Genomic DNA, 15,790 nt, shown 5'->3' with positions numbered 1-15,790 from the left:
ATCATTTTGTCTGCTGTGAAAAAGTACTTTCCTCTTCTTTTATTAGTTTGTTTTTCTTTTCAAATTGACCATAGACAGTCAATGTTAACATTTAGACTCCTAGTAGCAGTAAATGCTGGGTTTTATATATATGAAAGAAAAACTTGATTTTTTTCTTTATGAACTTATATAACTTTGTGATTTTTATCTGATTTTATTGTAACATAAAGTTGTTTTATGTAAAAATATATAGTTTAAGTAAAATCTCTTGTCTCGCTGTCTTCATTGACTTCGGAAAATGAACATCCTTGTGGCTGAAAATCTGAACTCAAGGTAATGACATCATTTGGTAATAATAATATGGTTTTGATCTGTAAAGATGATATAGGGCCTTAGGTAAAATCTCCTTTTCAGGAGGTGGAGCTTTAAAATGTTTGTCTTGCTTTACTTGGTACCGTTGGCTCAGCCAGAGTGGGTGCAGGACTGGGGTGGGTACAGACCGTACTACACTGGAAAAGTAGTACCTAGAAGTATTTTGGATTGAAATTTGGGACTCAACTGCACGCCGAGGAAGCCCTAATGCTTGGAGAAGGCTTTTGTCGCCCTGTTTGGGGATGGTCAGGACCAAAAACCTGCCTGTGATTCCTGTAACTGATGCGGCAGCCCCTGGTGGCAGCTGGAGCTGGTGTTTTCCCTGGAGGCGCAAAGCAGGACTCAGAATAACCCTCCTTATCGAAATTAGAGATGTGTCGACACCAGTCGTCTCCTGCATTGCTGTAGATTGGTTACTAAGAGCCCTCTCCGAATAAACTATTGCCCAAGGGCCCCTCTGGTGCCCAGTGACACAAGTCCCTGTACATCCTTGGCAGGGGATAAGGCCAAAGTCCTTCTACAGGTAGTAATGATGCTCTCAGCGGTGTCGTATTCATCAAACAGATGTAGTAAAGTGCAAATAATGGTCTCTGATTCTTCGCAGGAAAAAAAAACACCTTTATCTGTTGGGATTTGCGTAATTATAACGCTTAGCATAATAGAAGTACCCGTGCATACATCCCATCACCTGCAGCTGTCAGAAACAAGCCTCACTCTCCTGTTACCAAGCAAATTGCTGATCCCACGGTGCGCGTGTCCATTTCCCAGCAATCGCACCCCTCCCCAGTCACACGGGGAAAGTCCCTGGTCACAGGAAGGTGCCTGTTTGGAGCGGGTACATCTGACACTTCGGGAATCGCCTCGTTAAGTCCAGGATGTATTTCTAGCGCTGAGCAAGGCAGTGGTGCGTGTGAAAGGCTGTTCCTCGCCAGCTGTTCGTAAGGCAGGTGACCAGAAGAAACAGTCGAGTGCTGCTGCCACCAGGGAAATCTGCTTGTCTGTGACCCCTTAATTTCCACGTTTCAGATCGGAAAGCTGGGGATCCTCCTGCCGCAGTTGCTTGTCACACAGCGCCTGGCCCAGCCAGGTGACACTGAGCCATCCTGTGCCACCTTGGGATGGCTGATGAAAACAGGAGCTAACGTGAGATGAAGCGTAAGTTTAATGTTTGACACCTAAGCGAATGAATGACCCCATAATATGTACTCATTGTAGTTAGCTTCAGCAGCTTAGGAGAACCGAATTTCCTTCCTTTTGGAAGGGGGGGGCCTGTGCATAAGCAGTTTAGTGGATGAGACCCCTGAGCAGGAACAGGCTTGTTCCCTCTGTAACACGTGTAACTGGTGGCAGGGCTGAACTTACATAAAATTCAACATTATTCTGTCCCACGCGCTCCAAATGCTTTTCATGTTCTGCATTTATTATCTAAAGGCATGTCTGCACCAACAAGGGAAGAAAAGAGGATGTGTTAATTATATATTATTCCCTTAACTGTCTCCCTACTTCCTAGAAGACTTGAGCATTTCTGCACAAATCCACTGATACACGGAGAAATGTACATACATTTAATTGTCTTACTTTTTTATCTCCTAAAAAGTATCCAAAAGCTTGTAGATAATTTTAACGATTTACAACATTAAATATCCTTTACATAATCAGCATTGCCAATCAGAGCAGAACAGCAGCGAGCCTAATGCGTAACGGGCTGACCTTCTGCTGCGAACAACTGAAATGTATATGTTAGATACAAAAATAGGGCAGCAGCAGCTGAAGAAGCTGGAGTAGCCGTCCCAGGCTGTGAACATCTGAGACCTGGTGAATTTTAAAAGCTTGGCCAACATCTGCAAGGCAAATAGCTCTAATCTTACTGCAATAATGGGAACGTCTGACCAATCGTCGCAGCCGAGTGGAACTTAACTCTGACCTCTGCCTACAAAGTTTCCACAGGCAGATCTCCGTGCTATGAAATTCCCTTTGGATCTAACACTTTATTCTCTTTCTTTTCTCTTTTCACTTTCTTTATTCTCTTTGCTCCTCTTTATTCACTTACTCTGTGTTTGGAGGAGGAGACGGCAGAATAATACAATTACAATTGAAAGTCTGTGCAGTGTTATGAACCAGACCCAAGGCATACAAGAAATGCCCTGTTCACTTTCCATCATTGCGTTAAATAACCACTAACATTTTTAGAAAGCATTTGAAAACTGAAAGTATTTCACTAACTTTCCAGAACTGTTAAATCTCCCCTGAAACACTGTCTGAAATGAAATTATTTCTAGATGGAAAACTGAGGGTTTTCATTGGGGTTGAAACAAAGAGATTTTTTTGTATGCCAGGATGGGCCCCATGTTCAGACTTTAAGGTGGGTACATCAGCAGCACTCAGGCACATTTCAGTGGGTCGGTCGTGCTCCAGCAGAGCTCTGGGACCTCTTGTTCTCCACCATAAAATGCGTCTCTCCATAAGCGCACGTGGCCCTGTGTTGGTGTGCATGGTGGCTTGTACCCAGGATCCCAGAGCTAAACGCCACACAGGGCTCAACGAGGGCTTAAAGACCCAGGACAACATTTCTTGACAATGGTTTGCATTTAATTAGTCGAATTCATGAGCAGATACATCTATGGGTACATGAAGCACGTTGGATTGAGTGTTTTTGTTTTCCTTTCATGTCCTCTTCATTCATTAGTACTGGCAGTCTATGAAAAGAAATCTGTGGCTGCTGTAATCAAGAGAGACTGAGCTCTTGCTTTTCTCCCAATTTTCCATCATTGAATATGATTTGTTGCATATGCCCTGGATTGTGCTTAATGCATGCTGGCTACAGGGAATTCAGACATTCCGGGAATTATAAATAATACAGCACAGGCAACCTTTTTGCATTATCATGTCACATGGAGGTGTATCAATTTTCAAAGCTATTTACTTTTAGGCTTTTGCTATTTATTTCATTACTACCATTGGCCATGGTTCTCTGGATGCAGGGCTGCACTGTTCATTACCTCGGAGATGCAAAACAGGTTCCTGGAATTCCCTGAAAAGCAAATAATCCAGGAAATAAAGTATTTATATATTTCAAGTCCCACTTAACTATGGCAGTGTGGTGTGAATTTATAAAGGTAACTATGGCTCCGAAACCTGAGAAACAGCAGTGATTCACTCTCCTTGCGCTGAGGAGGGCCCGTGGTCATCAGCACAGTCATTGCAGTGGGAGGGAACGGCTTTAAGACAGGGATGAGAGAGACACATGAATGCTGTTTGAAAATCAAACCAAACCAAACACGAAGAGGCACAGATGAGTTGCCCTGCAGCCTTGCATTTCCAATCACAGTTAGCGTGTTTAGAAATGTAAAGACACGAATAAGCTATTAGTGACGTACAACTCCTCCTTTCCACGTGTGATAAATGCTCATAAAAGCCAACAGTGGCGCTGATGGGAGTGTACACTGATGAGAGCGCAATGTTTCAGCAAATTAATTAGGACTCCGTTTGTCTTGCCCAATGCGGCGCAGTGCTGGCGTGGCTCGCCACAAAGCCTCCTTTGGGTCGCACCAGGTGACGGCGGTGGAGACCCCTTTTGAGGGAGGACATTGCTTGTCTGCTTCACCTCTGGCCCGGATCTCTCCTTGCCCAATTTGAAGCTAATTACAGTTGTACAGATGACTGCAGCCTTGCCAGGCTGCCATCCCTTCACCACGGGGAATCCTGCGCCGCGGGCGGTCACCCTGCAGGGACGGCGGCTCGGCCACACAGCCAGCCCCCTTCCTGCCATGGGTACAGACCCTGCCCTTGGGGGAGCAGGCAGAGGCGCCGGCACACCCCAGGGGAACCGGGGAGTCCCGCACGCCGGCTGTGCCGCCCCGGCTGCAGCCAGACACAATCTGCTCCCCAGAGCGTTTACGTCTGCAAAGTGCTCTTTGCGACACTTCGGCTCCACTGCTCTGCACGCTCCAGCACGCTTTGGAGTGTTTCTATTCCAAAATAATGGGGCTGCTGGCTCGGGAGGGAGGGGAGAGAGCAGAGCTCTCCGTGTGGGCTGGGGGGAGCGTGGGCGCTTGATCCTCTTTCCCCGTCACCTCTGCGTCGCAGGAAGAGACCGTGGGAAGGGCAGTGACTCACCTGCTGATGAACAGGGATTTGAGCGTCTCCTGGAGCGGGACACATCCGTTTTGTCACCCTGAGCGTCTGCGCTGCCCACTGATCCCACGCGGCTGGTGTCGGAGCTGGCTGCCGTTCAACCCCTTGGTGAGAGGAGGATGGAGCAGAGGCTGCTGCTGCTTCTCGGAGAAATACCTTTTGGTTTGGCAAAGACACCCATGGGATGGTGTTCAGATTATTGTCTTGAGACAGAAAGGATCTGCAAAAGTCTCTATAACCCCAAGTAATTAACCAACCTTTTCAAGTGAGGATAAACCCAGTGGCATATTGAGTTTCTTTCCCAGCCTGGCCAGCATCTCCCCAGACTTCCCAGCCCAAGGAGGCGGCTCTTTGCCCCTGTCCTCGGATCAGGGGCAGGAGAGGGATCTAGTGGAAAATGAGCAACTGTGGTTTTGCTAAATATATATTCTGAGCAGTTTGTGGCTCATTACTGCTAGAGCAATGGTGTGCTAAAGACGGCTTCTTTTACAGAGCGCTTTCACAAGTAGCTGAGCTGTTAATGTCACTGCTACCTGAGCAGACTTAATTGTGCTGCTCCTTGCTTTCAGCTTAGCGTGACACACCGAGAATGAAAATCACATACCTTTTCGCAAGGAAAGGAAAAATGCCACGTTCTGGAGCTGTTTTGAATGCGTGTTTTCCCGCAGAGATTCGTTCACATGTTGTTCTGAGCTGCTTTTCTGCCAAGCTTTGCTGTGGCATTTATTAAAAGATGCTTTCAATACCATTCACTTTTTATCATCACCATGGGCTTAATTGAAATGATGTGTCCCTCTTTCCCACCAATATCACCTTATTACAGTGTTTAGTGTGCAGATGTAACATGAAATTTTGGAATTAAAACCGTGCTTTTCAAGAGAGGGCACGCATAGCCTTAAATCTCATTTTTCTCCAAAGGGTTCACACTCTGATCTACCAACCCCTTCTTTGTAGAAGAGGACCAAAAAAGAAGCATTTCCCAGCTTTTTGTTAGTCCTAATGAATGCCTTTGTACCGATCCTCTTTGTCCCTCTCGCTCCTGGTGTCCTGGCACGCATGTTCATCTTTTCATTTTAAGAGATAAAAGAAGGGGGCACAACTGACTGAAGGATCCTTGGTTTTAACAGGAAGGCAGAGAAAGGCAAATGCCTGCAGCATTCATGCACGGTGTGGCTCGTGCAGCATATCAGCCTCTTCCAACCACGCGTCTTACAAACAGAAGGAAAACATGGTTTGAATGGAGATAGGCTTCTGAGATTTTAACACAGAATCACAGAATGTCAGGGGTTGAAGGGACCTGGAAAGCTCATCCACTGCAATCCCCCCATGGAGCAGGAACACCCAGATGAGGTTACACAGGAAGGTGTCCAGGCAGGTTGGAATGTCTGCACAGAAGGAGACTCCACAACCCCCTGGGCAGCCTGGGCCAGGCTCTGCCACCCTCACCATGAAGAAGTTTCTTCTCAAATTTAAGTGGAACCTCCTGTGTTCCAGTTTGAACCCATTACCCCTTGTCCTACCATTGGTTGTCACCGAGAAGAGCCTGGCTCCATCCTCCTGACACTCACCCTTTATATATCTGTAAACACAATTTGATATTAGGTGAAGCACTTCCATAGCATGTTTACAGCTCTCTGTACACAGAAATGCCTGCAGTTCCCACACGCTGGGGGTGAGGACAAGGCATCTCGCCACCCCTGGCACATTTCCCATCCCTTGTACAAACAGCACATGACCTGCTGATGGGGCAAGTTGTTGCCTGTTGCCGAGAAGCCTGTAGCGAGGACAGTGTATCTTTGTGCAATCACATTATCTAAATCAGCATCACGTTATATAAATCACGTTATATAAATCAGCATTGATTTCCAAATAGTATTAAATTACTTCAAAGAGGCCCTTCAAAAGTGCACGAGTGAAGTATCATACTTGCTCATGCTCTTGCAAGATGAGCCTGGATCACTTCAAGGTGTTCACAATCAGGCTTGATTTGCTTGGTTCAATACCATTTTGCAGGGGAAAAACCAGTCAGTCTCCAGGCTGTGAGTCAGCCCTGTGTGCTGAACCAGGGGGTTGGTTATGGAGCAGGTTCCTAAGTCCGGAAAAGCGTCACGTCGACAGAAACGCTGACAAATCCATAGCTGCACTGGCATTAGCAGCTCTGGCCACGGTGCCGGTAACGCTGCCTGACTCCTCTCTCGCTGTGATCAAAGCGCTGGGATTTCAAAGTGAAATGCTTTTTGTCAGACCAAGTAGTCTGTGAATACATTAACTTTAAACCTCCCTAGAAATACTGGCAGCTGCTGTCTGGACTGCCCACATCACAGAGAGATCACAAGCCACAAGGATACTGATTAATAGACATTGATCTCTTTACGTTATTACTGGGCGTTCCAGCAAATCTGTGCACTATTAACTCTTTAAACCCAGACAACTATATTTTTTCCAGCTTAATTTATGCAGCTGGGCAGTCAGGGCAGACTATTCCCACCGAGGGATTCATTTACTAGCCCAGGGTGAGATACTTTAAGAAGGGTATTAAATGTCAAAAAGCTGTCACAGCAGTTTTGCAGGTTGATATTCATCTAGTAGTCCAGTAAGAGCTGGTCATCACGCAGCCAACCCACCACTCTGGTTTCTCCCATGTTGTCCATCAGCCCTTGCACGTTGCTGAAGCCTGAGCTCAAATCCAGATTAAGGCCTCTCGCCTCTTGACACTTGCGAACAGCTTGAGTGCCCCGTCAACCTAAGGTAAATCATCCTCGGGCACCGGGGCCATTTCTTACCCAGCAAATGAAGTGGGTTTCAGGTTCAAATGGTTTCTGAGTGGGCTTTTCAGGACGTTTTTCAGCCTGGGATGTAGAGAGCTTTGTGAACACCCTCGGTCAGCCCCCAGCTGAGCTTCAGGCACGGCTGCGAAAGAAAATTCTAGGTAGGAGAAATCACTGTCCAGTGTCACTGTTACTCAGCCAGCCTCTCCTGAGTAAAATCGCTGCTGTTAAACACACAAAGGCTGCAAGATTTGTTGGAGAAATTGCAACTCACTTATTCTCTGCATAATTTAAAGCGCTGCATTTAACTTCCTAGCACTGTAGCTGGGAATTTAACCACAGTAATAGAACAGCAAAGGGTTTGGCCTTAGACTCTGAGCTGCCATTTGGCAGGAGGCACCAGCCCCGGGAAGGCAGCTGAGCCTCAGCGCCCTTTAGTTCAGCTTTAAATAACCGCACGGCTAAAGGGCACAGCAAGCGAGAGGGCGGCTCAGCCCCAGCCCCTCTGCCCTCCCTCCGCTGGGGAAGAGATCTGCGCTCTCCAGGACCAGATTCTGTCCTCAGTTCCAGTCTATGGAAACGTTCAGCGCTGGAGATGCTCAAGTCTGAATGTGAAATGAATTCCCCCTGGTCCCCGCTCTGTTTCACCGAGGTTGGGCTGCGGGGTGGTGTGTGCTGCCCACCAGCTCCTCTCTGCACGCAGCACCCCGCCAGTGTTGAGTCAGAACTCACCTGCTCCGCTCCTGCTTTTGTCTCCACTTGGTTTGATTGCAGAGGACAAAAAAAAAAGTCGTTTTCTGATGTCCAAATAGCAGTAGGTGCTGAAACAGTAAAAAAACAAATGAACTCCCAGCTGTTGCTTCTCACGTGAAAACTGTTGCGTGCATACTTACTGTGTTGATGAAACAGATCTGCTGCTCTGCAGTAAAACAGGGAATTAAAGCAGTGTATTTGCAATTCTGTTACCAAATTACAATTCATAAATATTTGAGGAAATAAGGGCATTTACATATACTGTTAGTGAGAGAGTGTAGTTGCTGTATGGCTGCCACTTGCTATCAAAAAACAGAGTACTGTGGTGTACATAACGCTTACCTCACAGCAGTATCCTAAAATGACAGTACACTGAATTCACTTCTTCTGTCAGGATATATTTTTATTAAGGGTCAGTAAAAACTCCAAAGGAAACTTTAAATCGTTTTTTGTCACTACCTACCCAAAATAGAAACAGTCTCTAAACTGAATATAGCTGAATTTTTAAATAGTCAGGTTCCAGGCACATTGCAAATAAGGCTATCAGGTAATTTAAATTCATGAGAGCAGCTATAAACATGTATTGATGTTCTCAGTGGAGAAATGCAGCTCTGTATTACAGGGCCAGATCCCAGAAAACATGATTTACAATATTTTGGCTCCTCCTTTCATGCCAACAGTTCATTGTAAATGTAGATGTATGAAAAACATATAGCATCTAAAAATTCTCTATATTTGAGCTTCCAGCTAAAAAGTAAACGTTTCAGTAATTACTACAGTAGGGTTTATTTAAAACTTGATACTGTTTTTCCCAATCAGCATTATGAAGCCCATTCATAAGTGCACGCTTTATAACATAATGATAAGTGAAGTACCCATGTAGTTATTTGAGAGTGAGCTGTATTAGGCAAGCAAAGTGTTAAAGAATTTTCTGGACAACGGAGGTTGGAATGAAAGGCTCCAGATTATGCTCAGTTTTCTGGTCTGCCTCTATCTCTACATATTTGGCTCTACTTTTATCTGACAAAATAGATTTTCAGTTTGTTTTTCACTCCTTAAACCTCGTTGTGAATGCATTACCTACTGTATAGTAACAACCTAAATCACGTATGTTTCAATCCAGCATTTTAGCTGTGTTCAGATGTGAGAACTCTACATAGTTGAGCCAGAAATACCTACAAATGCAATCATAATTTGGAGTATGATTTCTCATGCAAAAATAAGAATCTGTAGCTCCTATAGAAGATCAATGGGATTTTTTTTTTACTTTACAAGGCATTTTGGACTATGAGAAGAACACACACAATCACAATGTTCCTTCATTTTGAAAGGGACAATTTTCTAAACCGTGCAAAATGAGACGCTCTGCTCCAGTCAGTAAGTCTGCTCAGAGGAGCATTGGTTAGCTGTCCCACTCTCCGGCATTCTGCTCATTGTTCTCCTCTTCTTCAGAATCAGCAGACACGTTCTTAATTCTCTGCATGGCTGCCTTAATGCTTCTCTCTAGCTCATTAGCAGATCCTTTACTGACATCTTTCTCAGTGTCCCGATTCACTTTTCTCAGTTTAACTCCTTGCCTTATGGCAGCGAGGATGTTGTCTTTTACAGAGGCGTATGGATTTGGCTGTTCCACCTTGCGAAGATGAACTTCACCGCGTTTTAGAGAAGCCAAAACCTCATCCATGGAACCTGCAACAGATAAATCTATTGTTACCAGAAGAAAGAACAAGGCAACCACACCTGGAGGTATAAAATCCTACCCAAGTGTTCAGGGCTCTTCATCTTTGCTAGAGATAGGAAGAAGAATGGTCTGTTCTGGCATGGACTGTGTTCAAGCTTCTGCAACACCAGGCTCTGCAATTGCTTTTAAAAAATAGTTAAAGCTTTTATATCTTGAATTGAGAATGCAATGCCTGTTCATAATTATACAAGGTTGTGCTCTGAGGAGGGAATCATACACAAAGGAGGGCGCTTCTTTTTCATTACAACTTTATGGGCTTTCAAAAAAATTTCACTGAACCAAAAAAAAACCAAACCTCTTGTATTCTGTATTAGAAACAATCCACCATTCCTGTTCATTTGCTCAGATGCCCACTGAGACTGTCAATTGCATTTTTGCTCAGCCAAGAGAAAAATGAAAGGATATGAGTAGAAGGGCTTGAAACTGCACCACTGAAGGCAGTGGGATCCAGATCAGGCCCTAAGCAGGCGGGCAGGCAGTGCTTTTCTGTATGGACTTGAAAAAATCATTCCCATTTTACAACATGATTTAAATCTCAGGTGTACGTTTCTGAACTTCACACCGTAAAGGACACCATGCTGAGAGAGCTTCCACTAGTTCTCTTGATACACGCTGTAATTTGGATTTTACTCTTTCTGTGGGATTCTTTATTGCCAGCTTCAGTCTGCCAGACAGGGAGGCAATTTCCCTGGACAACAGTCGACTCCTACAGCCACAGGTTCCGACCATCTGTATCTCACAGCTAGAAGTAATTTTGCCATGCGCAGTGCACAGAATGTTATGTGATTAACGTCAGGCGCCTGAAATGTAACATTCTGCTAAATCTTGTGGGACCTTCGGGGACTGAAATGCCAGAAAAGGATCAAGCAAAGATCCACCAAGTTGTCTTACAAAGCCTTCAAGCAAGAACGGTGATCAAATAGGCTGCCTGGTAAAGACTAGTGAGACTAACAATTATAAAAGAAGTTCCCCTTGGAAAGTATGTTAACACATTACAGACAATATTATCAAGACCAGAATACGAACCTCTCCTGGCTTTTCATGTGCAAAGACATGAGTAGTACATGTGTAATTAAAATCAACCTGTTTATGAAGCTGTTTCAGTAAATTCCTGCATTAGAATTTTATCAATTACTATTACAGCAATTAATATGCTGGGTTTTTTCATGGTGTAAAAGGATTTTTCTTATCCAAAAAATAATTAAAAGTGTTAGGCTGTGAATGGCATAATAGTAAACACTAGCTACTAGCAAGGCTGTTCTAGCTGCACTCAGACTACTCTGGTGTACAACTCCTGTTGGTAACCAAAGAGTATCTGTGCTGGAGATACCCCACGGACCTCACAGAGAGAAGTCCACGCACTGGTGCACTGAACACACAGCACTTTGTCACAGGAACTCAATGGCGTCCCAGCCCTCCAGCTGCCTGGACTTCCCCACACCTTGAAGAACTGAAAATGCTGAACCTTCCTTGGTATTCCTGCCCGTGGTTTGTGTCTTAACTGAGGGGATACAAAGGCTGCTTAAATGTATTGTGAATAGTCTGAAAAGGAAAAGGAATGTACCACATTTAAAGACATGCTTCATTCGAGCATAAGCTCCACTGTGAAAAATGACAATAAAAAATTTCTGCCTTCCAACCTAGATCAGTCTCCCTGACATAGTCAAAATACCTGCTTGCTTTAGAGATGAAAATAAGCCTGTTAGCAGGATGTAACCAGCGCAGCCTTGGGAGGCTGCTGAGCTCTGTTCTCATTCGAACTATTATTTCAATTGTCAAGTTCAGCCTTCAATTACATCTGCATGATCTTGCTAACAAAGCAGAGGTGTAACAGAGTGTTTGTATGCCAAAGCTATCCAACTGCCTTTTAGCTCCTGGTTGAATTCTGCATGAATTCTCTTAAGAAACCTTTATTTAGAAACCAAGCAAATTGAAGTGGACACAGGATGTGCACACCTTAGAAATGCAAGCAGCCCAACTGATAGTTCTGTAGTACATAAATCATAAACACTAAAGTGTGGCCTTAGTAAAACCACAAATTCACTCACAGTGGTCTTCTGACTTGACAGGTGATGAATCCTCAATCAAAATGCCACATTCAGTTCAAAAGTTGCAAAATTGTGGCAAGAACACACACAGTAATAAAGGTTGCTTCTCACCAAACAACATGAATAAACCTCCTCCCCTTGGAATGTCTTCTGATACCTTCCTACCTATTACAGCACAAGAAATGCAGGTCTGGAATTAACATCTCCACAGAACTAACAGTGCTCTGATTAAGCTTAAACTAACTTGCAAGGCCGTACTTAAAAAACATAGTATTCCAGCAGAGATTTGCCCTCATATGTTCTAAAAGATTGACCTGTCCAATTTGACAGCACCTCCCAAAAACGTGAAGTCACACAGTTTGAGTATCAGGACCCAATGAAGTGTATCAAATGGGATACACAAACCATTGTTACTCATTTAGCATCCTGAGCTACCGTCAGTGTTATTGTATGTGGTTTCTTAGACTAAGATTTCCAAGAGCTTCATTCTCTCGAGCAAGACTGCACACTATTCCTGTCCAGAACCAGATGGAGAGAGAACAGAAAACCACAGGAAACAAAAAAAATAAAGAACACTAGTTGATGGGAGCCTTCTTACCTATGCAATTATTTATAGACCTCCTGGACGAGTCATCCTGTTTGTGCAGTGCAGGACTTTCCGTGGGGCCACAGGAGCTAAGGGGAAGCGGTTTATCCTCTATTGCTGGCAGTGTCTTCAACTGGAGAGGTAAGGGTGGAGGTGGGGGAGGAGGGGGTAAAAGAAGAGGGGGCGGAGGAGGTGGTGGTAGTGGTGGTGGGGAAGATGGAGAGACCACCAGTCCCTCACTGAGCTTTTGTTGCTCTGAGTCACCAGCAGTAACAAAAATCTGGACAGGTGTATCTGCTGGGGTATTCTGAGGTGGAGCTTTCGATTCTTTGTCTTCTACCAGCAGGATGCTCTTCGGCTGCTCCGGAGCTGCCCTTGCTCTCAATGAAGGCGGACGGGGTGGTACTGCAGCCTGCTGCGTGAAGCTTCGTGGCAGCTTGGGACTCAAAGGCTGCGGACGAGACGTTTTCAGAACAACATGAGCCGGACACTTCTGAAAAAAAGATCATAAGGCAGGAGGTCACATCTCCGTTGGACTGGCCAAAACAGCAACCCCAAATAGAGAAAAAGCCACAGAGTACAGAGCTGTCCCACTCAGCCATTCAAGCAGAAAATTCAACCCTGAACGGATTTAAACAAATATCAAGGTATTTCTTAAGAAGTTATTTCCTCACTTGTATTATTTACAACAGGTTCTGCACCTGGAAACTATATTGTTAGTGGATTTAATCCTCTTGACTCGTTAGACACAATCCTATCCAAATGGTAGCCTCTCACACGTGGGCTATGGCTACTTTCTGATGCTGTGTTTTGACACCATTTAGGACTACTGTAGCACGCAGTACTTGCCTCCCTGAATGTTTTCAGCCTCTCCAGTGTTTTCTGACGTTCTTGGCTTATCCAAGCTTTCTTCTTTTTCTCCTCTTCTTTTTGTTTATCTCTCTTCTGCATTAAACACAAGCGAGCATTAGTGTGTGAAAACAAGCAGCTGCCAGATTCTTCAAGGCTACTGCCCAGTACTCACTATCTGTATGCTGTGATGCTGCTGGAAGCGTTTTTTGCTCTCTTCTGCCTGTTGCAGTCTCTGCCGATGGCTTGCTTCACACTGATCCTGGTAGAACAGCAAAATTCACACAACCCTTGGTTAGTTCACATTTACTGTGCACCATCTGTGCCATTAACTCCTGCGCACATGCCACTAAACAGCAACCAAGGCCGAGTGCTTGGTTGTGCCAAGAGGGATGGTTAAGCTCAATCAGTGGCAGATGTGAGACCCTGAAGGTGAAGTCTGTGGGACTCCTTCATGGCTAAAGCAAATGGGATCACTTGTTCTCCTAATTAGTGATGGGGCTATTCATGCTGCAGAGAGAGCATACCCAGATCTGAATTGATCCCTCTGTCTGACATTTAGGTTAAAAAAAAAAAAACAGGAAAATAAATAAATAAAAAAAGGCAGCGTACCAGGTACCAGCTGGAGGGAATGAGGAATGGAGGACGAATGCAAGAGGGAAACTGGCAGGGCATTACAAATATACAAAGCTACTTCTCCACATCCCGTATTTGCCGCAGCTCCCAAGTATAAAAGCCAGGGAAGCAAAGGTACGGGAAGCACAATTAATACCTAACAGGGATCCCTTCTGTTAGTAACAAAGCGCCGCAGAGAAGCTGCAGCCTTCGATATTTTCTCTGGGAGTCACTACTTGTGACTGTGCAGAGGGGGATTATCCAGATGGCTGGGTAAGCATTTGCAAATCATCTGGCATTTGGCTTTAGTGTTGTATAACCAATAGACAGCAATTAAATGAAAGAAAACAGAAGCAAAGGAAGTGTCTGCTGAGGAAGCAGTTGCAAGCAAGAGATAATGATGGCTCACAAAACATTTCCAGTGTCATTCCCATTTTGTCCAGGCTAATGAGGGGTAAAAGGCAAGACAGACTGGAGCTTAAATTCTGCTCCCTGCCCCAGCAATCTGTGCAGGTGTCAGGTAAGCTCAGCTCACTGGGAAGGTTCATGAGAGTCAACTGTGACCTCACTTGTGTCCTTTCTAGTGTTCTGTTCTGAATGGGAAACAAAGAAAAAAACAGTCCTTTGCATAGAACTGAGAGGCTGGAAAGAGAATTGCAGCAGTTAAACTTTCCCCTCCCTCCCATTCAAAGGTATCACTGCATGGGTTGTCCTGTCACAGCAGCTTCCTTCACTGCAGACCAGGTTTTCTCCTGTACTGCAGCTGCCTTGTAAAAGGTTGGGAGGGCACAGCTCCAGCTGGCCACAGCAGGGCTCTGCTGAGGTTGAGCTGACAGGGGAACACCTCCAGGGTCACCGTGTAAGTTTGTGCTCTCTTAATAAGCTAGAGATGCACTTGCACCACACAGTGGAGTATAAAACTGGCTTAAAATCGCATTGCCGCTCTTTCTGTTTGGAGGCCTTGGCACTAAGTCAGGTATCATCTTGCACGCTCCACCCAAAGCTTCCCTAGCTGCTTCCTGTCCATCCCTCATGAGTCAAGACATCAGCTAAAGAAAATGCACATCTCCAGGACTGCATTTACTTTTTTGTTCCTGAGGTTGGCTCTCCTCGCACAGACAGTCCCACGCTTTGTCTCCAACTGCTTAGTCTTCTGCCTCAGCATCGTCATTTCTGACAAGTTAGCGTAATGTTGTCCCATTGTCTGTTCAATGACCTTGAGCTCCTCAGGATTTTCACAAGTATCATAGTAAACAACTTCATCCTGTTTCTCTAAAAAGGCATTTGGCATTTTTTTAAAAACCCAAAAATTGCCACAATTATTTAAACATTTAAAGAACTAATGACATTTTAAAAGCCATTGAAAGCAGTGAGTTAGTTATTAGGAAGTGTAATGCTCCAGAGCAGAGCTTGGTCCTTCAAAATCTTACACAAACATGTCATGTTACTCACAGGGGTGCTTTGCAGGATCAAATTTATGCTTTTAGCATTCGTTATTATGTAGCTTCCTCTTTCCAATGTCTCTCCATGCTTTAACTCCTACCTTCACCAACTAGAGTTTTCCTGGAAAACTGAGGACTGCTCTGATCAACACTGAGTGACTTATTTTACTATTTACCAGGTTTTAATTATGCAACAAGCAGAAGCAATGTTTACTTCACAGTGTACACAGTAACAGAGGATTCAAAAGCACAAATAAGCATAAACAAGACTGGTATCTAATTTGGTCATAAACGTTACACAGAGACACTTAAACTGGCATACAGCAGTACTCAAGTACCATGTAGCTATAATCACTTATTTTTTTTCATTACAGGATGTATTTGTAATTTCTACATGTTAAATTACAACAGATTTGTGATGAACTTCAAGACCCATTTCAGCAGGTCATAATATCCAGAATTTCCATGCAAAGATCTGGTAACTACGAGAGCAGTTAAATATT

At 44.5% G+C, this 15,790-nt stretch overlaps 1 protein-coding gene across 1 annotated transcript in view; it reads right to left on the bottom strand.

The window, feature by feature from the left end:
* Positions 1-8,214: 8,214 nt before the first annotated feature.
* Positions 8,215-15,790, bottom strand: part of WHAMM (WASP homolog associated with actin, golgi membranes and microtubules) — a 14,865-nt gene continuing 7,289 nt past the window's right edge. Inside the window, exons 6-10 of the mRNA XM_082061272.1 lie at positions 14,930-15,117; positions 13,406-13,492; positions 13,231-13,326; positions 12,394-12,874; positions 8,215-9,695 (exon numbers count right to left, since the gene is read on the bottom strand). Coding sequence (XP_081917398.1) covers positions 9,409-9,695; positions 12,394-12,874; positions 13,231-13,326; positions 13,406-13,492; positions 14,930-15,117 — 1,139 coding nt within the window. The 3' untranslated portion in view covers positions 8,215-9,408. The remainder of the gene's footprint in view (positions 9,696-12,393; positions 12,875-13,230; positions 13,327-13,405; positions 13,493-14,929; positions 15,118-15,790) is intronic.

This window comes from Streptopelia decaocto, assembly GCF_964273445.1.
Source record: "Streptopelia decaocto genome assembly, chromosome: 9".
NCBI lineage: Eukaryota > Metazoa > Chordata > Aves > Columbiformes > Columbidae > Streptopelia > Streptopelia decaocto.
Note: the sequence above shows the minus strand (reverse complement) of the source record. Positions and strands in the feature narration are given on the sequence as shown.